Genomic DNA, 24,125 nt, shown 5'->3' with positions numbered 1-24,125 from the left:
TGATGCATACACTGAAATTACCAACAGTTAAACATTTACATATCAGACAAGAAAAGTATGGCCAAAATCCATGCAATTTTTAATTCAAAGATTACCAGCATTACTAAACTAATCAACTATAATATATCTAGCAGGTTGCAATGCATACGATTCATCTAGAAAGCTGTTCCACTAAAAAAGATTAATTTATATACAGAGCTGAAATATACAATTAGCTGTCATTACAGAACATCCTTTAACAATCCCAGCCAGGTGAACACGGTTATTCACAGTTTGTGGATACACAGATTGGTGCTCTCTAAAACAATGAAGTGTATGCACTGGAAAACAATGAACTACCCTGGCTGGAAGTGAGGAATGGGTGACCAGTATTTGTCCTACACAGCTTTTTCTTCTTCCTTGCGTTGCTGTTTTATGTCAGTACTTGGTGACTTGACCTTCTGTTGCACAAGCACTTAAACCAAAAAAATGTTTATCCTATTTCCTTCTTCACCTCATGTAACAGCCACTGACATGGCAATACTGGTAGTCAAATTTCAATTCAGAGCATTAGGAGCAGCTTACCTTCTGCATGAAACAAACCAAGTACAAACACAGAAGTACACTGAAAGGATCCACTAATTGCCTCTCTTGCAAGGCTCTGTAGACAAACCAAAACATACACCGGCAGCGGTTGTTTTTAGAAAGTATTTTATGTTCTTGTAAAGAAGAATGGAATTGAAGAATACTGGAACTAACACTTGAAATTACAACCAGTTTTCAAACATACTACAGGTAGATTATCCACTGATGGAAGTCAGTGACTAGATCTCAGAATGCTGAGATTCTCCCACTTCATCTCTGGGGCTGTGGTTCCAAGAAATGTATTAATTTCTCTAGATTGATTTCTCCAGTCGCAAAATCTTGATAACATACCTTCCCTTATATTGTGAGGCTTAATGGATAAACAAGATCCAGAGGACCTACTACATGGAGATTTTCAAAAAGCCCTTGATGAGGTTCCACACCTAAGGTGGTAGAAAAATGAAGTTGTCACAGGATTGGAGGAAAGGTCATTTTATGGATTTGCTAAAAGGTTACAGGATACAAAAGTAATGGCTGTTTAAAAGGCAGGAGGGAAAGAGCACAACATAAAGGTGATTTTTCAGAATAGAGAACAGTTATCAAGGGGGATTGGTGGGGCCAGTTTTATTCAATATCTTCATCAATGATTTGGGTAAAAGAGTCCCCACACAGTGAGGGCAATACTAAACTTCTCCAAGTGGCTACATGACGTAAAGAAGGCACATAAAGCCAGAAGCAGCTCATAAAAAGGTAGCAAATAAGCTTCTATATAGATAAGGCAATACATTCAGGGAAAAATAATCTGAACCAGGTATACATGGTGCTGAATTCACATCTAGCAGCTATCACCTGGGAAAGAAATCTTGGGGTCATGCTTGATGGTTCTCTGAAATCATCTGCTTAGTGTGCAGGGGCAGCCAAAAAAGCAAACAAGTGGTATGCATCATCTAGTGAGGTATTGAGAACAAAACAGAAAATACGATTTTGCCACTATTCAGAGCCTTGGCCCACCCCTCTTCTTCAGTGCAGTGCGTGGTTCTGGCCTCCAGATGTCCAGAAGAATGTAGTGAAGTTAGAGACGATGTGGAAGAGGTGAACTAAAACAATCAGGGCAGTGGAGCATCTAACTTACCTGAGAAATATAAAAAGATGGGAACTCAGCTTGGAGGCTGAGGAGGATACAGTCAGGTATTCTAAAAGCAACTCAGTATTGCACTAAATTCTGTAATACAAGAACTGGTGGCCCTCACTGAAATAAGTAAGAGGTCACTTAAGTGGTAAAAGTACTTCTTTACACCATGAATGGTAATTATTTGTAATCTGTTGCCACAGCACTTACGGAGGCAGATTGTACCAGGAAATTTAAAAGAGAAAAAAAATTAATGGCAATATGGATGAATACTAAAGGCTGGGACAAATTCTTTTAGCATCCTTAATCCTATTACAGCTGTTGCTGCCAAACTATGAGGAATGCAAACAGCAGATATTAACCAGACATGTCCTCTTCCTAAGTAACATCTCTTACTGCAACTGTCAGAGAGGAAATGTTGGGGTTGTACTACTAGTCTGGCCCAAGAAGGTGTTATTTGTGCCCTTATGTTCCTTTTGTGTGTTCTAAGACAAAAGATGCTGATGTTGCACAGCTGTTATTACAGTATTCTGTCCAGGGTAAAACTACAAAGCAAGTAATTGTTTTTGTGGTTCCTTTTTTTGACTATTAAGGCACACTTTGTCATCTTGCTCATTTTCCATTGTCCTGTGCAAAATTATAGTCAGCACTATTACATTTACAGTTATCAAACAAGCAGCATGAAAGACTGAGAAATAGCACAACACAAGACAGGTTGACCACAAACCAGATTCTTTTTAAAGCATATGCAAATCAGTGTCAATATGATGATTATGAGCAATTCTAAAACAAGCAGATATTAACAATGTTATATGAAATAACTGATGTGCCTGGCTTTTAGTCCTTCATTTTTATAGAAAATTAATTTTCTCCTTTTCCCCTTTTACAGACTCCACACTGGACTAAACGCACAGTTTGTCCAATATCCAAGTGTTCAGCCAGTCTGGCTTCCATCAGAAGAGGCCATTTTGTACACTTACTGATGATTTGAAGTAGTCAAAAAAACGTGAATCAGCAGACTTTAAAACGTAGAAAAAATGGTCTAAAGTAGAGTGGACTTCAATTATTTGTGTTTACCTTCTGTTTTCTGAGCCTGTGTGGCATCTTTTTATCCCATTTCCTCAAGAAAAATGAAGTCCACAAACTTAAGAGTTCTGTTTGTGTTAGGGAAAACTGAAATTGTCATTACTTTCAGTCAAGAGTTGAGGCCTTAAGAAAAATAACAGATGTTGTAAAATATGGTAAAATTGGAAGTACTGGTAATATTGGAATAGGAATAATGTATGAAACGTAGCTGAGTCTCAAGTTTAACTTGGAATTCTGGCCAGAATTTTCGTAACTAACAAGTAATCAGACCTAGTTTTCAATCCATTCCTTCACGCAGAGAAAGCAAGCTGTGAAACTTGAGCTTCAGACATCCTCTGAATTTTGTAGCTTTGATTCAGATTTGTTTCCAGCATGATACTGGGAGAGAGGAAAAGAGAAATATTTGACATCAGCTACGAAGGCCAACAGTTTGGATGATCCTCTTGTTTGCTAGATGGAATAGGTTCTAGCACTCCTTGTTTGTATGTGTTTCAGTGATGTACATGAGTTTTCAGATAATCTAAGGCACTATGTGTTTACTTCCCCTGTCACAGATTCAGGCTTAGTGTCACACTGGATGTTTCTGTAGCTTCACACATCTTCCCAGTGGGTTATCACTTTTCAGTGGCAGTGGTGGGGTGATGAAATTCCTTTCCCTCCTCTTCCACAGGAACCATTACATCATTCCCTAGAAAAGACTCTGTTTCCTGCTCTGGATAGTGCATTGCCAGTTCTTCTTCCATGTTTTCCTGGGCATCAACATTACTTTCACATCCTCTAGCAGCACAGTTCTTGCCACTAGGCACTTCTGAAATGGATCCCACAATAACAGTGTCAGCTTTCATGATGTATATTTTTTCTGAGGAAGGAAAAAAAAAAAAGTGCTGAGTGTAATTAACAATCACTGCTGACTCTAGAGATGGTTCCTTTTCATGCAAAATCTTTATTCAGTACACAGGTGGGTTTTTTTTCTCCTGTTCTTTTTTTAATCAGAGGCATGCATATCAAGCCCATCACTGTAAAAACACGGAATTCAGTAACTCACTAAAGCTTTTGGAATTCACATATTTTGTCTATTTCGTTGTTAATTTATAAAGTGCTTTATTTTGAAAACAAAGCACTGAACATACCAAGTGATAAAGAAGTCCTGCACATTTTGTACTACACTGTCTGGTTTCGGACCACTGTCAATGGAACTCTGGGCATTTTAGATTGAGTAGATCTAGCTCCAATGTGATGAAGTCACTGCACTGTAGCTAGGACTACAGGAGAAAGACAAGTTAGAAAAGGCAGTAAGATATTCACAAGAGTCTGTTAGAAGCAGCAATTAATCGGCATCTAGGGAAGATAGATATGGAGAGTCCAAGGTTTATGCTCCTGCTGTTTCAAGATGCAACAATACCTGTGTTAAAAGGAGCCTTTGGCCAAGGATCAGCACTGTACAAAAATTCTGGGTAGTTATCTGGGGTCTTAGGACCAGCAAAAAAATTAATTTATTTCCAGCAGAGAATCAGCTGGGGTAGGCTTGAATCTTGTGTCCAATTTGTTGACCCTATTCCTTTAACAAATGTAAATAAGGCCTTTACTATGTCTTGGACCACTACATTTTATTCAGAAGGATGCTGCAGATCGGACACTGCAGGTTATTGGTCACAATTGCTTGGAGATATTTGGGTATGTTAAGTCAAATAATCACATTCATCCCAAGTCCATCACTCACAGAAAAAAAACAGAAAGGGCATTTAGTAAGGAAAGGTCAGCTCTAGTAATACCAGAAAACCCCCTTCAAATATCTCAAAATTGGGTTTGGAAACACTGTCAGAATGTCTCCTGTAGCCTGTGTCTCAGGTAACAATTCTCCCGCCAGGAGTAGGCTTCCTTGCCTGACTTTATCCTCTCCCCTGTGCCATGGTCAAAGACTTTATGGAACATACGGGAGAAACATTTCAAGCCATTACTGTGAAACCAAGAGAAGAAAATGATAGCTTCAGACATGTGAAGTAAAACTGTCATTAAGTATTACAGCATCCCTGTCCAGCTGACATATTTTGGATTTCAAATTTCTTCTGCAAATTTACATCTTCTGGAATGAAAAAGAGGGAAAGCAGCATTTTTCTGTCAGGTTCAGAAGTGATTAAGGTAAACGTGAAAGTAAGAAAGCATTACATTCAAATACCAGAATTTGTATGTCATAGGTTCCAACCTTTGTTAGAAGCTTTGGACACTTTGCGGTTTACTAATAATCTCAGAATGACATTATGTGCCCATGATTGAAAAATTGAAGAGGCAAGAGGGGGAAAAAAAAAAAAAAAGCAAGACTCACCAATTCGATTATTTGTGTGGTCTCTGACTCGAGAATCAATAGGGCAATCTGGGTTATTCCCATTGCTCTGTGTCACGTCAGTCAGACTCAGATCAGGACTATGTGCTTTGTCTGTGCTGGAGACCAAGTTATTGTTGGTTTCCAAAGGGAGGGTTCTGTCGATTAACTCCTTCTCTTCTGGCCCACTGTCAGTACTCAGTATGATCTTCTGCCAATACAAAGAGGAAAGTAGAAGTGGGGTGAATGTAAAAACAACGCTGTGAAGAATGCAGTAGGTCTACAGACTCCTTCTGTGGCAGTCAGAACGACATCATGTACTTCAGCACCACTGTCACAGGGAGTAAATAATTCCAAAGTGCCTAACGGATATAGGAACTTAAGATTCTTTGAATTAGGTCCCTGCATCACTTAAGGCCATATTTGAAAATATCATTTCTAAACTAAATGCACAGATTTTTGATGACGTTTGCAAGAATGTACCTCACTTCCACTGAAATCCAGTTTCTTGGGCCTGCTTGGATGCTTTGGTAAATTCCACTGCTTTGTCCGCAATTTAGGTGCTGATGAACTTTTGTAAATCCACCTATCTGTCCTTTTGACTTTTTGCCACAAGTCTTACACTGCATGCTCTGCTGCAGAGTCTGCTATCCTATAATAGAGCAGCAGCAGCATTCTGGGGGCTGAAGCTCAGTAGCACCTTTCAGCAAAGGGTATAACATCAGTAGGCAAGATAGATGCTGGAGGTAAGAATTTTAAGGGATTTGCTCAGAAAGAACTTTAACAAGATATTTTTCATATTTAGGTGCAAGATAAGTATCAGAGGACAAACCTATACAGATGTGTAGTCATACAGTGAAAGAGTCAAACAGTCAAAACCGAAAACGTATGGTTTAACTTCCTCTTAGATTTTGCAAAGACCTATCATGCTCCTATGGAACAGCAAAACCAACCAGAAGTTGAACTGGTTGAACTTCACAATGGAATTGCCTCAGCAGAACGTCAGGTAGGAGAAACAAACTCAGACTATTATGGGAAGAATTAATTACAAACAGTCCTTTAAAAGAGGAGCCAGAATCTGAGAGAGGTTCAGGGTCCTGCATCACAAATTTCTGATCGTTCCTAGCTCTGTTTCCACAGGGTTGGAAAATAAAAATAAAAACACAGTAAGACTTTGAAACGTGCAGTTTAAAACTCTTGCTCCTGTCTGACTAATTTTGAAAGCAAGAGTGGAAGCTCCCCACAATTCAGGAATGAGCAATGATACACTGAAATTATGATAGCTGATTGCAATCAGATTTATTAAAATAAGTAGTATCTTGTACGTGTGCAGATGTATAACACTGAAAAGAAAACTGATTTTTTAAAAAAGGGAACAGTCTAAAGAGTGTTTTAGGAGATACAGACATCTAAAGATAACAAGCCTAAAACTGAGACGACTCAGAGGATGAAAGTTGCTGTAATTTCACTGAAAGTTGGGGAATCAAACAGAGCTGCAATGATTTCAGCAGCTGAGGAACTTTCTGCTGTTACCGTATTGGCTGACCTTCGCCTTGTAACAGTCTGCAAACTACACTGTTAAACCAGAAGCTGGTCTTGATGGAGAGTCTGGAGACAAACCACACCCACTGTGTACCATATTACAGTCATGCTAAATCCTGCAAAGAGGGAAGGTGACATGGAGGGAGACAGAAGAAGAGTACGAATCCCGCCTGAGTGACTGGAGCAGTAAGGTAAAATGGGACTGACAAAGCTCTCCCAGAAGGTAGAAGGTGTTCATCCTGTGATTTTGGATCTTGTCCCATAGAATGCAACACGAATGGCATAAGACCAAACCAAATACTCCCTTCACCAGCAAGATTTGCAGCATCATATTATTTAGCGCCACATTAAATGCAGCCCAAGACATGAAAGTAGCAAGTTCTAGTACATCTCATTGCTGCACCCAGAGGATCACATGTTGTAGAGGCAAGTCCAAACAAAAACTCTTTAACAGGACATTTTAAAATATCATTTTTTACATTGGAATGCAAAGTGATCTGTTTTGGATTATTGTTCACACTTACTGCACATTTGTTCACTAGATCAGAACCTGCAATGGAAAGAGGAAAAATCGTCAGAAGAAACTTCAGAGCAACAACAAGAATGTTAATATTTACTATGAAAGATCACCTAGCCATGTGTCCTAAAGGACTCTACTGCCCAACCCACCTGCATGCTTTCTTTACCACGGAGGGCACATTACGTGATGTGGCTGAGGTGAACCAGCAACATGTTGCTGCCAAGACTGTGAGATCCTGCCCTCCCCAGAGCCCTTTGTGGCCATCCCTATCACTTTCCCCACACCACCACTGGTATTAATCTAATGAAATGATGAAGTGATTAAACTTTCTAGATAAGCAGAAGACAGGCTTATTAAAAAAAATATTAGTAACTTTCTACTGGATTAACAAGTTGGATCAATTCATTGTGTGGTCAGATTAAGGGGATGGGATTTTATGCCATGATGGAGGAAGAGAACACTGGGGAAAAAAGAGAGGTAAGAAGGAGGGAGTGTACAGCATCCTTCCGTAGTACCATGAAGCTAGATGGGCTCAGGCTCACTATCTAATTTCACCCTGACATGCAGCCACCTTTATTTACAATGCATCACCTCTGCAATGCTGCACAGTAACAGTTTCTGTTGTGTAAGGCAAGGGAGGAAGCAAAAATTCCACTTGGAGAAAATTACACACGAGAGGTTTTAAACCATATTCCTGAATAAATGAGTATAAAAAGCTCTAATGTGTGGTGATTAGGAGAATCTAATGTAAGAGAACAGATCAGTCAATGGAAATGGACGTGCTGAGAGGGGACCAGTTAACTGGGCAAAATGTGTGTACTCGAGGGGATCTGCACGGGTTGCTATGGCTAACACCCACTTTTTTTGGAACATGTCTCCCACATTTGAGTGCCCAGAAATGAACTGGGCGTTTTTCCAGCAAAGCCTCCCTGCACTGACAGATGGCCCAGGCATACAGGTGCCATGGGAAGAATGTGCCATCTAGTGGCTTGTCACATATCCAGGTGTCACCCGCCTGCGCAGCACAGCCAGGATGGCCCTTCAGCATCTCAGCAGAGACGTACATTTGACATGAAAAAGTTCCATGTTTTAAATTAAAATTCCATATAATAACGTTCCATATTAAAACTATCCACTTATTCTTTACACGCATGGATGACGATTCCTGGCCATCAGTCACTCACCTTGAGATTTCAGCCCGGATTTGTGTGAAGTGACAGAATGCAGATGTGCTGATAAAACAAACCATTCATTTAGCAAAACTCATCATGGAGCATGCAGGCTCTAACAACTTTACCACACCCACAGATCTACAAGCAACCTACAACGTGCACATCCTGCTTTCTATAAAAGACGGAATGTGGTTCCACAGGCACACCCCATGTATAACTCTAGGCAAAGCTATTGAGAGTCACTACCAGTGAAAATCACTCTTCCTCTCATGCTCAAAGTCCAACCCCATTCCTGGAACAAACAAATACTCACAAAACACTTCAGGTATCACTTAATATTAGTGTCTGTGCTGAGAAAAGAAACCACTGGTTACCCTTTCCCCACCCAGCCTACAGCATCTTCTTCCATAAGTTCTCTGCTGCTTCAATCTTTCTCTCATGTTCTCCAACATGCTGCATCAACAGTTTGCCTAGAACCCTTATTTGCCTTCACCAGGCAGTAGTGAACATCCTCTACCCCAATGACCTCCAACAATTTGGGGATATTCAAGTTCCCGGTTGGCATAGACTTGGAGATCAAGCAGCATGCTATGTATTATAGCTTTAAAAACTCACGCTTTCCTTTGAGGATGAGGATCCGCTTCTTGCAAACCTTCCATTTCCAAAATAACAGCGTGCCCACAAGTAGCACTATCACAGGGAGAACCACTCCCCAAACAACTACACCTATAGCACAGAAAGGGAAAGGGAGTACAGGAAAGGCCAAGAAAAGGCAGAGGGGAAACTATTAGTAGATCTATGTGTTTGGACATAGATCCATGGACATCATTTCACAAATTGTAGGGGATATGCAAGAAGATCCCACATAAAAACTGCATTTACCCAAGATACATCCAAATAAAACATGCTAGACAGAGTAAATGCTTTATCTTTGTTACCTCCTGTTGTCATCTCCCCCATGGCCAAGGTGGGAAAAGTGCCAGTCAGAGCTTTATCCTCAGGAGTTGAACTGGGGTTTTCAGTTGTTGTGGCACTTAAGAGGATAGTAGCAATGGTTACGAGGTTCTTGTGAAACCTTCTTGGGTCAGAGTTGTTTGTTTCACTGCTGGATCTCATGGACAAAGTACTTGGGCTGAGATAAGTGGGCAACTGGTCTAGGCAAACCTGATCATGTGTGGCATTTCCTTCGCTTAGTGTCACTTTGTTTAACTTGGCACAGCTGGGGAATGAAAGAGAACAGTGGATCAGGGCTACAGGAACCTGCCATGGTACATGGTAGGAGTATTTTTCATGTGACAAACATCCCTTTGGTCATTTTTGTACCACTTGCATTTATTGCTTTCAGTGAAAAAGTCTAACCTTCCTCTCACCCCTGCGGCATTAATTCTTGACCTGAGTGCAAACCTGATACTTGCACATGTGTACAATTTGGTAAACTAAAACTAAAACTGAGGCAAGAAGGATTCCTTCCTTCCTTCCTTCAGTACAGAGCTGTGCCACAGGTACAGAGGCCTTCTAAGCTCTGCATGGAGGCTCAAAATTATCCCATTGCCTCTAAGATAAATTTATATACTTTGTACCAGAAATGACAGGAGTCCCTTTTCATTATTAACTTTAATTAATTAGTCACTTTAAAGAACTATGGACTTACTTTGTGTGGGGCTTGCAGATGTCAGTGCTGGAGTTTTGATCAGAGAAGGTCCCAGAAGGGCACTCTTCACAAGTAACGTCATTTGTTGAGGTGCCTGAATAAAAATAATGACTGAGGACCAACCAAACAAAATGCATCATGTCCAGGCCTATGGCCACGATCAGGAAAGGTAAGCTAGGCAGGTAGTAATTCCTACCTCTGACTTTGACTCCAAAACCAGGTTTGCAAACAGTGTGCTGCTGGCATCGTATGCAGGTGTTCACAACAGGGGTCTGACAGAACAGGCCTGGCCGGCACTCACACACACGGCTGGAATTGAAGGAGCAGGGCTCTTTCTCCACAAGGTCGGATTCTGTGGGGAAGAAACAGATGTGGTAACAAAGGATCACCCTGCAAGGAAAACGCAAAGCAGGGGCCAGAGCTGAGCAACATCAGTTCAAAGGCTCAGGAAACAGAACAAGCTGCTGGCACTCTTCACGATGGCAACTTAAGTCATGAATAATTGGAGAAGCCTGTAGACAATGGCTTGTAATATAAGACAGAAAGCAGAAATCAGACTTGGGCAGCACTGGATGAGAGAAGTTTTTGGTAGTCCCAGGTCACGCAGGAAGTGATACTAATTATGTGCAAGGTAGCATTCTGTTCTCTAAATCAGTAACCAAGGATGGATAATTTTGCTGCTGGAAATTCTAAATGAATAAAATATAAATAAAGCGTAAAGAGAGAATATGACTGAGAGGTAAGTGTGAGGGAAAGCAAACCTTTTGCACATGATACACAAGCATCACATTGTGGCTTTTGGAAAGCTTCATTCACATATTGTTCAGGTCCACATCTCATGCAGTCTTCATCTGGGTCCCTAGGACATTCTTTCTTTTTAACATAGCCTGGAGAAAGAAACACAAAATATGCAGATACCTGTCTCACAGGAGACAACCATCCTGAAGTATTCTTGTATGCTCTTTTAACTGTCAGACACACTACCACAGTCTTCTCTTTGTACCTGTCATTTGTGTCTCTAGCAAAAATTTTTGTCTTTCTCTTTGAAGTGTGAAGGGATCACAGCTGTCCTGTTGCAACAACGCCATGCATGGCATCACAGTTGGTTGGGATTGCTGCACAATGGGCATTTGCTGACAGTTAGAAAAGACTGCCAAGTCTGCAGAGAGGACAATATTGTCTTGCCATTACTCACAGGCAATTGTTTTTCATGTTTTCTTCTTGACTACAGCAACTGAGTCTTGATATTTTGTTACCTAAGGCATCGCTTTTCCTTTCAAAAGCTGCCAGAATCACCTAGGTGTGCATGGATTCATGCAGGGATGACGCCATCTCCCATGTTCACAACGGGAGGTTACGAGATGTACTTCTTGAGCTGTGCCCTGTACACCCCTAGCAGGTTTGCAGTAGGGTGCTTTCTGAGCAGTCCTGCTAGTTTTACAGTTGCCTTGTTAGTTATGGTTTAATAGTTTAACTTTTCAATTGTTTTCCTTCAAACAAATCAGATTACACATGTATGTCTTTCCGATGCTGGATGTATATGCAATACACTTTCTCTGCTCAACACTTCCAACTCCCCTGAACTCAGTGCTCCCAGTTTGCAAGCACACTACCCTGGACCTCACAGACCTTCTGTGTATATGCATCATGCATGAAGTTGAGCAGCTGGCTGAATTAGAAGACCTCTACAGGTCTTTGCCAAATTTAAGCTATTCCCTGACTCTATGTCTGGTAATAATTTTCTAGTGACTAGTTTTTAAAAGCATCCATCTGGTTAGTCAGGTAACAATAACCAGCTAGGAGTATGGGAAATGTCGGGACAGAAGCATTCCTAACGTTTCAGCTCCTGAAGCAAGAGATGAGGTATTCTACCACTGGCTGTAGTGCCACAGATATTAGAAGGCACAGTGGTCAGCTGTGACCTTGTGGCCTTGACAAAAGGTGGAAATAACTACCAGAAAGCAGTTGCAGAAGCAAAAGGAAAAGCTAAAGCAGCAACATAAAGATCAGAAGAGTTGCACGTTTCACAGATGGAAAATCGGAGAGAAACTAATCCCAGTTTCAGCATCCAGCCTGCACCACCCAGTCACAAAGAATTAATCACAGGGAGGGGGAACCTGGCAGGGAAATAACTCACCTACTATGCATTTTGGCAAGCATGATGTAGGAGTGCAGGTAAAAACAGCTGTGCTATATTTGGCCCACTAAATACCATCAGACAAGCCTAAACCACATCACACCCACCTCCTTAAAACTACTCATCTGAGACTATTCTTTCCAAGGTGAGGGCTGACTGCTGAATCTCAGCACTCAAGCTACACACACGTGTACCTGCACATGTGTGTCATTTTGCCCTTCTTCCCCCAACGACCGAAAAGCTTTAACTTCAGTTATTTGAGATTTCCTGTACACATGGGTCCCTCCCTTGGGGGATGAGTGCCCCAGGTGCAGTAGCTTTGAAGCTTGCTTAACAGTGTCTTCTGGTGCTGCTCTCCACTGATTGTGTTCACAGCTCACCAACCAGATAAAAGCCTGAGCAGTAGGAATACCAGCTGCAACCACCTGTACAGAAAAATGTGCTGAAAGTAGATTAAATAAGTGGTTTAAGTGTTTTATTTTGTATGTGGATTCATTCACTCCTGAGGATTTGCTGTTAACTGTGCGTGGGAAATTATCTTGAGCATTGACTGCAGCACTATCCTGTGGAGCTGGATATCTGATTGAGAGTCTAAAACAAAACCAACCAAGAAAAAAAAAAAAAACCACCACCACAAAAAAACACCCAAACAAAGAACGTAAAAAACTAAACAGAATAAACAAAAATGAAGTAGAATACCAACTTCTGCATAACATGAGTTGTTCTAGCATTATTTTCCATGAAACTTTGTTTCTCCCCTTGACAGGAGGGAAATATTTTTTTCTGTGATGACAGAAAGAAAATATTCTTCTAGTATCCCAGGTATGAAGTCTCATTTTACCTGCACAAGAATTAAATACATGAGAAGAGATGGGGCAACTGTAGAAACTGATAGAATGATCTTTTGAGGTTTGGTTCGAAGTCTATCTTGAAATTGAACTTGAAAATAACTGAAAGAGAGGATGACTTGCATGTGGGTCAGTGTGCTCAGACTGAAAGCCGTACATCTGTGGGCTGAAACGCTAAGGAATGTAAAGTCAGTCTGCATCAAGGTTCGAGATGCTCCACTTTGATTAAGTAGAATTTTAGAAAAGCTTCTCTTTCTTTGCAGTGAGCAGCTGAGTTAGCAGCAGATATGAACAGGTTATCGCTTGAAGGAGAAGTGGAAGATCAAAATGAAAAAGGATTCTTACAAAGGAGCTCCTGGAGGATGTGAAGGGATGTCTAAGACTGACATGAGGATGTGGCAACAAAATGAGTTTCAGAAATAAGCAGAGGTGAAATGATCGAAGCTGGTGGCTCATTGCAGCCGGATGTAAATCAGATCTTTGCTTTTCACAAGACCATGCTATGACATCTGTCATTATGGGAGCTTTTGCAGAGTATGGTTTTGAAGGAGAGAAGAACTTTTCTTGGGACTGTCTCAGAGTCAGATCCCCACCCCTCTTCTTTTACAGGGCCAGTTTCTCCATCCCTTGGTCTTGTTTACTCATACAACCTCTGAATGATTCTAGTGGTGTGGCCAGCAGTACAAGATGTCCCAACAGGAACCCTGATGTAACTACATGCAAACTCTAGCAATCAAGTGCTAAACTCCTCTTTATTATTAGAGCACAAATAAATGTCAAAAATTTCCTTTCAAAAAGAAAAAAAAAGAGAAAACATTTCTATAAGAAGAGATTGATGACGGTGAAGTACCACAAAATGCCCCACCTACCACGGGGCTTTTTGGCCAACAGGGGGAGTTTGAGACATTTCCAGAAGTCTTGTCTCACCAAGGTGTTTCCTGCTTCTGACCTCAAGTGCCTCTGAGTCACAACTAGCTTTGTGCAAGGCCCACTGTGTCCCCTGACAAGGGGATGTTCCCTTCCTCATGTGAGACGCTTTCTAAACTCTTCTGACGATGAGGATAATGACAGATTTTCCACACCTTCATTTTATATTTTTGCTCTCTGATCAGAAACTTATTTAGCCTAATTTCACTGTGCTATTTCACACCCCGAGGCAAGTTGAAATGAATTCTTAGACCTGCCTACTTGCTACTTCAAAGTGTCAAGTAAACTGATAAAAAACACATTAAAAAGTTTAGCGAGTTCTCTTGTTTGTAAGTTACAGATTGTTTGCATGCTGACTGAACAGAGGCAGGGCAGTGGGGAACAAGTTCACATCTGGATCCACACTAGACAGGGATTCATGAAATTGCACTTTTCTCCAGGGACAAAAGGCAATTCTGCAGGTATACATGGTTCCCACCTATCTCTGCGAGAAAGGCTCCATGTTAATTTGACTGAATTATAAACATACTGACCTGAGGGACACTGGTAACAGCAGCTTCGTGACGTTTCATCATAAAACCAATTCTCAAGTGTATCACAGAATTGAGATGGGGTTAATGATGTCTAGAAATTGAAACAGAAAAAAGACACAGTTAGAAAACAGTTAGTTCTGCGTTAGAGCAGATCCCGGTATCTGTCTCAAGTGGTGGTAGTTGGAGATGGTAAGGAAAAGCCTACGGTTTTTTGAAAGTTCAAGTATCCTCAAGCAACTAAACGACTGTTGCCCATATGCTTAAGCAAAGATTGCAATAATCAGTGTATTTAGCAACAATTCAGTATGTATCTTCACTCAGCAGGCTCTTTTATCTGAAAATCACTTAAACCTAGGAATGGAAGACCATAGCCCAACCAAGTATCAAGTATTTCAGTGCTCAGAAACGAACTCCTTGTTTCATACAATAAAAAGGGTAGTGGCATTGCCCTACAAAAATGTTTTTCAGCCAATGCTCCAAACACCCTTTGAAATCTAGCTGCAGGATCAGTAAGAAATTAGTTCCTATCTCTTTTAGAAATCTTGTAGCAGTTAGCAAGTAAAATCAAAAGGCTAAAAATAACTGTCTGAAATGATGCCATGTTAATTTGAGATAAGGATTTTTTAGAAAATAAAATAAAAATCCCTAACATCTGTAACAGATTTCCAGCTCTATGTGCACTGGACTAAGAGGGTGTCATAGACAGCACCATCTAAATCTAGCTAGATTGGCTGTAATCCACAAAGGTAATTCTTGTTTGCAGCAAATAAGTTATTTATGCAGTCATAATGCTTGAATTTAGTGACCTAAAAATGTATTTATTAAACCCCAATAAATTGTTTTACTTATCAGCAACAAATCCTACACTGACAGCGAGAGGTTTTTGCCTTGAAGAGAATACTATAAATATTCATACAATGAAGCCCCTATTCAAATAACTAATCCCGCTTCAGTTGTGAGTGAAGGTTTTCAGGAGCAACCTTTGGTTTGACTAGATAACTGATACTTGTTTAGTTAAAAAAGCCCCACACAATAGTTCTAATATTAGCTTAAAAAAATGAGACTCAGCGGTGAACTGTATCAAGAAGCATATAATAAGACTTCGTTTTTATATGGCAGGGCCACTGCATGCTCTGGGAAATTACACTGTTACAAGTTTTCTGATGAGAAAATGTAATTTTAAAAATTTGGCATCTCCCTTAATAATCCCCTAAAAATATTGTTATCTGAATTTCATTTTCAGTATTTGCTAGAAGGTATAAATGGCATTTTTTTTGTTAAGACTCAAGCAGTAGATTCCCCAGAGATTTTCCCACATGATACTGGTAGAGCAGTTAAACATTTCAGAAAGCTTACATCTCACTTTCTGCAGATGAATTTCCCATCAGCCTTCGAAATAACACCTACTGTCTCCTACTGCCTTTGTATGCAGTGCAGAATCTCACTACCTAATTCCACAGCTGTATTCTCCTGTTTAATACACTGTTCTTTTCACCACAAGAGCATAAAACACAGAAGTTATTTAACTTGCCCCAGGTTACATCAGAAAATGGGAACTTTCAGTCAAGGAGGAAATTAACAAAAGGACAAGAAATAGAAACATACTGAAAGCATTAAATTTCATCAAGCTCCAGTAATAGAACTGAGAAATTCTGCCTGACACATTTCTGCACTAAGCACTGGGCTACACAGCCTCCCTATAGAGCATTTTTTTCTAGTTTACTCTGCAGAGGAAATAGCAGATGTGTGCTTGCTCAGCCTGACTCAAATCAAATTTACAAATGTGCACCCCGTATTTTTCTTTTCTGAACAGGAAGCCCTAGACTGTAGGAAAAGGAAGTGGAATCTCCTTGCATCTGTGTGGAGAAGCACCCCAGTTAGCCAGACACTCTGAGACTAAACTGAATAACAGGAAATGACACGAGACCAGTCACTAGGCAAAGGGTCATTCAGGAGTCACTTCAGTCATATGAAGAGAATTAACTAGTTTTATAAAGAAAATTTAAGAAACAACAGCATCCTGTCTGTAGCTAAGTAACCAAAAATCCAGGAAAAACTGGATTAGTTTCTCTGTAAGAGCTATGGGAAGTCACCACAAAAGCCTGATCTTGTCTTCCTGGTTCTCCTGGGCAACCAACTCCGGCTGCAAACCATGTTGAATTTTAAATTGGGATAGGAACAAAATTCTTGAATGATTTATGCAGCTTACAGATTAGTTAAATGTCCCTTTTCAGATTTAAATAAAGGAATAGTGTCTGTGTAAAAGTGTGAGGGAAGGGCTGCATTTTACCTTGCCTAAAATACTGAAATCAGGAGTTTAGATTCTGCTCTTAGTTACCAAAGTGCAAATTCTGATTATGAATTTGACCTGATACTAGTGCTGTGGTAAATTACTGCATGAACTATGCATACATACTATACAAATTATGAAAATATACATACAAAAGAGAGTACTCAACCTTATCTTTTTTTTCCTTTCCACAAGAGGGCAGCTATATACTACAGCCACCTACGTAATACGTGACACCCACATCTTCACAACAAATGCTGCTTTCAAATATCTAGTTATGCACAGCTTTGTAGCCACCTTTATCGCTTACTGAGCTAAGCCCAAGGTGCTCTGATGTAAAAAGAAGTCATTTTAACAAATCATGATGGATTTCTACGGCTGAGAAACCACCCTCTGAAGACCCCACCACTTCTAATCAGTAGCTATCTGCAAACTTTAAGAGTTGCCCTCTGCTCAGTAGAGGTGTTTCATGAGTATGAAACTTATTATAGATCCTTCTAGTGATAAATAATGTACACATCAATGCCCAGCATCAGTCGTTATCTCCCCATTCTTGTCATTTTTTCCCCTCTAAATCCTAATGATAACTAATGTGACCTGTAACAGCAACGCAATGATGCGAAGTTCTGCTCTTAAACTAAGCAGAAAGTTTGGCCCTTTGTAGCTAGTGTATTTTAAGGTATGGACCTGGGTATAAACCAAGCCCCCACACCTCTAGCACTTCAGGGTTAAAAGATCAAAATAAATTACATAAGCAAAATGTAATATTTTGTTTGTAATAAACATACTGGCAGTGTGGAAAGGCAAGTGTCACTAAAAATTATATAGGCTCTGCTTCTAACTTATAAAAGGTGTTTTGTAAGCTAAATTTCAAGGGTTTTGGCATCTGGAATTAAAAAATCTTGTACTAAGAACCCACCAAAACTTCCATAAGTTCTTGAGGGATTGAAACAAATTGGTGCCTAAATGCAAAAAAGAACATGCCTTGAAGAAATGGCAGAGGTGAAGGTCTCAAAATGTTTTAAATCTTCCATTAAATTATAGTGCAAACTCATCTTCTGCAGAGGTTTGATTAGGCCACTTCTGGGAAAAGGGTGAAGGGAAGTCAGTCATACAAGGATAACGTAATTTTCCTTTTTCTGTCTATGTGTAATGAATATCAGGGTAGTAAATTAACTAAAACAAAAGATACCCAGACAAAGATATGAAGTGAAAAGGGAACAAAACTACGCATTATTAGTGGGTAGCAATAGTCCTGAACTGAAGTAATTTACCCACTCGGTGCCTGACCATGTGAATTAACTGTTTCACCACCTGTAACTTCTCTTCCCACGTGTAAAATACCACCTCTGACATCTCATCTACAATTAGAGAAATTAAGGTGCAAGTTTGCAATAAAATATTGGCTTGTTTGATCTTTCATTTTGATGAGCTCAGTATTTCTAATTAGGAAGAGATCACTGAAAACAATTCATCAAGAAACACTTTCTAGTCCAACTCCCTTCATGACTCAGCATTTATGGAAAGATACCTTATGGATTTTCTTGATTTGACCATCATCTTAAGTCTCTGTTGCAAGAAGACTCCAAGTAATATGAATATGTTTGGGGTTTTTGTTCCTCAGCTGTTATCTAGATTTCTGCTAAAAAGGAGTAGCCATCAGCCATCAAATCCATTCAAATTTGGTGGTAGCACGAGGGAACCCCAGATAGGCTCTGTAAGGGCATGCAGGACATACTGTCACTCCAGTCCCACTGGGTCCTCAACTTTACATTTGCTTGCTTTTACCAAATCTCGTCCAAACTGTTCCCAGTGGTGCTGTAAACGCTTCTTATCCTGCCAACACTTGCAGCTCAATTGCTAAGGGAAGGAAAACTGCTACCAGGACAGGTCAGTTTGCTAGAGCAGAACTTAGAGTTTACATTCTCTCTAGCTCTTCCAGTGAAATATAAAAGCATCTTCCCACTCAAAAACTTGGATAAGCAGTTTGCTCAGGACATCGCATGCTATTTGTAATCAAAACAGAGAAGGGAAAAGCTAGTTGTCTTCTAACACTGTGGCTACAAAGGAATCTGATGAGAGCACAGAATGATTCTGTTTAGATGAGGGAAATTCTGAGGAAAATTCCCATCAACAGTAGCAGCATTGATCTCCCCAGCACAGAAACACACTGTTCTGAGCTGCGTAGACCTGTTTTGAGCTGCGTTACCAACGGCTGCAACTGTGGAAACCTGCTATGTACTGGGTTTCCAGCATTGCGACTGAGATGATGGTAGCCAACAGTGGAAGTTTCAAAGAAAATGTCCCTCTTGTCAAGCCTTAGTCAGAACAAGGATCATAAGAAGAGAAGGAATCACAAGGGCAGTGAGAGGAAAAAGGAAATATTAATGTAAAAAGGGATACTTTATCATATGATGGCTCAAGAATACAACATATGAGTTCTTACTGCTTGCATTGCCAACAAAAACCCTCAGCATTAAGACATTTCTAATATATTTCTGGTACTGAGTGCTTGGACAAATCCAAGCATTATAAAATACTAAATAAGACACATGAGATTTAACTACAAAATAGTGAAAGTCTTCTGCCTTGGACTTTTATCCCATTTGTTAGTATGAGCTTAAGTCAAAGAGTAATATTTTAAGACATTCTAGGGTGACAGTGGAAATGTAACCCTGCCTCAAAAAAAAAAAAAACCAAAAAACAAAAAAACTTAATTACTTTGACTCAGGATTGTGTTAATATCACTAATAAAACTAATTTTTCCAGAGCAAAACCAGTTTATTTAAATTAAGACTCTTTGTTAGGCAGAAGCTGAAGGTTAAGGTTTGACTTAGCAGGTCCTAGTTGCTCATAAATAGCTCTTGAAATGAAAGGAAATTAGAGCAAAAGAGACAGAAAAAAAATTTCAGCCTCACATTACAAAACCTCAACACTATCACCTTCTTACAAAAAAGCATTAGCTGTGAGTGTTGGGGTGGGGGTGGGGGGTCACCTTCTTCATTCCATAGTGCCTGTGTGTAGAGGCCCACAAAAAAGAAAGGACTAAGAAATTCTTCACTTACAGTGTTGGCCATTTCTCCTGGCTCCAGTATGCTTACAGAAATTCTCAATTAGCCAGTGAGAGAAGATTCACTTCATCATTTTTGTCCCTTTGTCCCTTACTACTTCTTTTTTAAGGAAGGATTTGTGTGTAAGAACTTTCACTTCTGCCCCACTCCCTCCTCTTCTTCCAAGAATGCCTAGAAACACCGAAGACTGTGGTATGATCCATACTCAGCAGCAACTAGAATGCGGCTTTGCTTCATCAAGGAAATCACCAATAAGTTTTACAGAACAAACTCATCGTCTCTGCAAGGCACCGAATGAAATGCGGCAACCCCCAAATCCTGTTTCATTAACATTCAGAGTATTTTTCTCTTTCATCTTTTGATTGTCCCTCCTCCTTATCCAGTGTTGTCTGAATCTCAAGACAGACAGAAACAGAACTCAGGTTCTGCCAGGGAAATTAAAATTTCTAGTACAATTTCACTTTTTAAGGCATCTTTCCCTAGTATTTCCTGAAGAGAAGGAGATGTACATTTGCCTGTCCCCTCTCCAAAAGATAATCCAGTCTCAATGAAGAAATACCAATTTTACGCCAATGACATATAGCCCATTAGTACTTAGAATTCTGTTCATTCATATGTATAATAAAAAAACTTTAAAATTCAAGGAAGATCACAGAAGTGTTGGTGAGTAGGGGCGAGGAATCCAGCTGTGGAGGACAGTAGGTCATTGTCTTTCTCTCTGTTTCTGAGGAAACTCTCAATGGATGGGCCTGTACTAAGAATGGATTAGCGAAGTGGGAATACGTGTCTCTTACAGCTGTGCTAATCCTGTGGCTCTTTGCCATCCAAGGGTGCAATCCCACTTCCCCTCTCTTGCCTTTACCCACATTTTCTTTCCCATCCAACTCCTTGATTATTTAAAGACCAGAGTAATTATGTTTCCAGAGGATAACTCAGTTCTAGGAGTTCATTTGACTGAAAACTTTGCTTTCTGAATTTGTGAAGTTGGTTTTCAGGGGGTCAGTGCACTGAAACAACTCACCCTGTGGCTGGACAGTCCCTTGCACTAAATTCAGTGCAAGGAAGTTGGTGGGACTGTGTAGCCAGGAGCAGGGCCCCCGCTTTGTGGGACAGGTCTCTGCTGATGGGCACAGCTGTAACGGGAAACCTCACAGACATTATTTCTGCATCTGTATGCCTTATCAGAATTGAGTTGATCTGGACTGGGCATGAGACATGATGCAGAGTTAATACTGCTTTACGCCAGCTGTAGAGGAACAGATAAATATTGGAACTTTTTTTTTTTTTTTTTAAAGCATTGGAGATCAAGGCCCAATTAAATAAAGCAAACACATTTGATACAAAGCATTGGGGTTTTTCAGTGCTTGCTTTTGATAATTTGTTTTAGAAAATAGGCTTTTTGTAGCTCTTGTCACTTTCCGCACATTTGCTATTCCAATTTAAATAATTGCAATTTTAAAGATATTGCTGAATTCAGTGGGCTACTCTGCAATTCAGTCAGTACAAGGTTTGACTCATTTAATTATGGTCTTTTGAGGTCTGAGAGAAAATGTGATGGTGAGGCAGAGTAAGAAATCAGCTTGCTACAGATGAGCTGTAAGTCAGGAAGAAACCATATTACGGTAAAAAAAAAAATCTTCTACCAGCATTGGCTATTCTAGAACTGACTAATAGTGTAGCAAAACAGTTGACTCCCTTTCAAGCTTCTATCCAAATTCTGACAGTACAAATGAAGATGATAATCTAAGACTTCAAGTAGTCAAGCTTTATCTGCTTGATAGTAAAGACAGTATTAACAAATGAGAGTTAACTGAATATTAAAACAAACCCCAAATTGTGAACTCAAGTGAGGTGGAATATGGTTTAAAATATGACTGATAATTGTGACTTGCTCACATGAAACAATACCACTTGTACTCCAGTGGCAGGAAAAGCAAAGGTTGTTGTGATAGAGGCAATACAGAAAGACAGTGAAAAGCCAGTTGCTTATCCCAGCAAGACCTACATATTTATTCCAGGTAACTGATGGTTTTTCAGTGAGTCTGAATGTTGACAATGAGTATCCAAATCCAAAACCCAAATTTTCTCTCTGTCCCTTTCATTCTGTGATCACCAAAAATGATGTCAAATAGCAAAAATACCATCTTTTTTTTTTCCTACCGCATTTCTCCTAAAGTAGTTTGAGTTCAGCAGACTGGGCAAGCTTACCTGAATGCCCTCCTAAGTATTCCTCAGGTGGGTAAGGACTACAGACTCCAGTCCTATAGCAGAACAGTGATCTCTCTATGTTTCAGGAAGGAGACAGTGGCAGGACAGATAACCAGGGCAAAAAGAGCAAACTTGCAATGTGGGAGGGGAATTTACAGCTAAAGACACAAGGGCAAACTCCTACTCTTGTACCAAAAGAGCCAGGAGGATCTTGTTCAAATATCTATGAAGAGGATGCAGGAGTTGATTATTTTCAAAGATCTAATCAGAGTCAGTTACTTGTAAAAAATTTCCTGAGAGCCCAAGTGATGTGCTGTATCATTCAGTTGCAATATATAGACAGGTGTCTTAGGCTAATACATGCTCATATTTCTACTGCAAGGGAAAATGGCCAATTTCAGGATCCAGCACAGCACGGTTATTCACCTACTTGAATTTACCTATGCAAAGAGTCTCTGCAAATGACCTTTTTTTTTTTTTTTTTTTTTAATGTGCGTACATAAGTGTCAGCCAGGGAAATCACCTGGATTTATGCCAGGTGCTGAGGGCTCGTTGCCACGTGATCCACTAGGGAGAGGAGTAAGTGGCAGGGGAGGTGGGGAGCAAACCCACAAGAGGTGACACAATGTGAGCAGGGACCTAGCTTGCATCTACAGCATCAGCTGAGTGCAACTAGAGGGTTATGTCTATTTTAAGTCAACTTGATGCAGAATTAATAGCCCATTCATGAGAAAGTCAGTGTCAGAGGGGTGGGTGGTTATAAAGAGGAAGGTATTTTATTGTTTCGTTTGCCTTTACATCTTTCAGTTTTCCAGCCCTGACTCACTTGATCAGACTGAGCAGAAGCCCTCTGGACCAAGCTCCACAGTGAATACACCTGTCACAGAACACCTGGTCATCCAGGTGAAAATAAAAGCCACCCAAACAAATGAGAACAGTCTGTCCGTCTGTCCCCCCCCCGCCTCAAATCCTTCCTCATTCCCTAGCTGTAATGTGCCTGGAGGTGCAGCAACACTAGCCATGCCAATAAAAAGATGCAGATTATAATCTGTATTCCCTGCCCCTACCTGCAAAGTTCCCAGAGAAGGCAAACTCTCCTGGCTGCTCTGCTTTATACCTTTATCTCCTGACAGTTCTGCTTTACACCTTTATCACACTGTGTTGCACAAAGCCTGTTTCTGGGGACGCCCACCACCCAGCACCCAGCCTGTGGGCAGGACAGCCCTGCAGCCCGGGGTGCTCCCAGACCTCGCCAGGCTCCTGCATCCTGAGGGGCTGCAGGACCCTGGGGCCACCCTGCCTTACCTGTGGGGCTGTCTGGATATCCTGGAGAAGCAGCAGCAGCCACAGTCCTTGTGCCAGGCTGCAGGCAGCCATCTGCAGCGGTGTTAAATCTCCCTAGCTCCCAGCATCGCAGGTTAGACCAGCCAGGTTGCTCCTCCTGGAGGCTGAGATCTGCCCAGGGTCCAGCCCAGTCTTGCTCCGTGTCTGTTCATTCAGTCCAGAGCCATTCCAGCTGTTCAAGACAAGCAGGAGACAGGCTTTGAGACTCCAGCAAGCTGAGAAAACAAATTAAAAGGAAGGGGCGGGAGGGGGGGGGGGGGGGGCTGTTCAAAAAAGAAAAGTAAAAAAGAACAAAACAAAACCACGTCAATCACTAGTCCTGGAGCCGTTGGGTTTCTGTGAGTCGGTCGCACGCATCAAGGTTGTCGCCCGAAGTACACAGCTGGCTGCGCAGGAACCCAGGCTTCCGAGTCATCTAGGCTGCCCTCAGAGAGCACTTCGCTACCTCAAAGCCTCAGCCAGGCGGGAGTCCAAGCCCTGCCCCGTCCATCTGCCACACTCTCAAGGGCTGCAACCAAGCCTCAAGAGAGTTCCCAGTAAGAAACACTCATTTTTTCACTACAGTCATTTTACTCCTGTTTGAATGAGTGTTTGAAAACTCACAACCAAGCAGGGTGACTTCACAAAAGTTTAGGCTTTACACATTAACATTTAAACACCAACAGACTATCCTCTTGAGAATCCTTCTCTTTCCTCCAATCCCACTTGAAATCAATTCCTGTTCTGACCATCATGTCTTGGACTGCTACTCGTCATTTCACCCACTTTCATGTGTTACTCTGG

The 24,125-nt window shown here is 40.8% G+C and overlaps 1 protein-coding gene across 3 annotated transcripts; it reads right to left on the bottom strand.

Annotated features, from left to right (window-relative positions):
• Positions 1 to 60: 60 nt before the first annotated feature.
• Positions 61 to 23,788, bottom strand: TNFRSF8 (TNF receptor superfamily member 8). 3 transcript variants are annotated; one of them, XM_074925007.1, is made up of 12 exons: positions 23,648 to 23,788; positions 23,304 to 23,514; positions 14,430 to 14,520; positions 10,746 to 10,871; positions 10,181 to 10,336; positions 9,985 to 10,078; positions 9,272 to 9,552; positions 8,949 to 9,059; positions 8,346 to 8,393; positions 7,121 to 7,191; positions 5,103 to 5,310; positions 61 to 3,638 (listed from the first exon to the last, which is right to left on the bottom strand). In XM_074925007.1, exons 2-12 carry the CDS (start codon positions 23,373 to 23,375, stop codon positions 3,394 to 3,396), a joined length of 1,503 nt encoding a protein of 500 aa, XP_074781108.1. In that variant the 5' UTR covers positions 23,376 to 23,514; positions 23,648 to 23,788; the 3' UTR covers positions 61 to 3,393. The 3 variants fall into 3 exon arrangements, with proteins under 3 accessions (XP_074781108.1, XP_074781109.1, XP_074781110.1); XM_074925008.1 differs by having other exon boundaries at positions 7,166 to 7,191; positions 23,645 to 23,746; XM_074925009.1 differs by lacking the exon at positions 8,949 to 9,059 and having other exon boundaries at positions 7,166 to 7,191; positions 23,645 to 23,746.
• Positions 23,789 to 24,125: the final 337 nt, after the last annotated feature.

Source organism: Athene noctua, chromosome 22, assembly GCF_965140245.1.
Source record: "Athene noctua chromosome 22, bAthNoc1.hap1.1, whole genome shotgun sequence".
Classification (NCBI taxonomy): Eukaryota; Metazoa; Chordata; class Aves; order Strigiformes; family Strigidae; genus Athene; species Athene noctua.
The sequence above is the reverse complement of the archived record's forward strand: the minus strand, read 5'-3'. Positions and strand labels throughout refer to the sequence as shown.

Bases quoted from the DNA above. Each gene is read 5' to 3' on its own strand.
- TNFRSF8 (XM_074925007.1), bottom strand. From the start codon at position 23,375: ATGGCTGCCTGCAGCCTGGCACAAGGACTGTGGCTGCTGCTGCTTCTC. The intron at 5,311-7,120 runs GTAAAAAATGAT...TTGTATTGGCAG, and splicing joins AGATCACTTTGCATTCCAAT to AAGATCATACTGAGTACTGA. The intron at 3,639-5,102 runs GTGAGTCTTGCT...TTCCTTCCTCAG, and splicing joins CCACACAAATAATCGAATTG to AAAAAATATACATCATGAAA.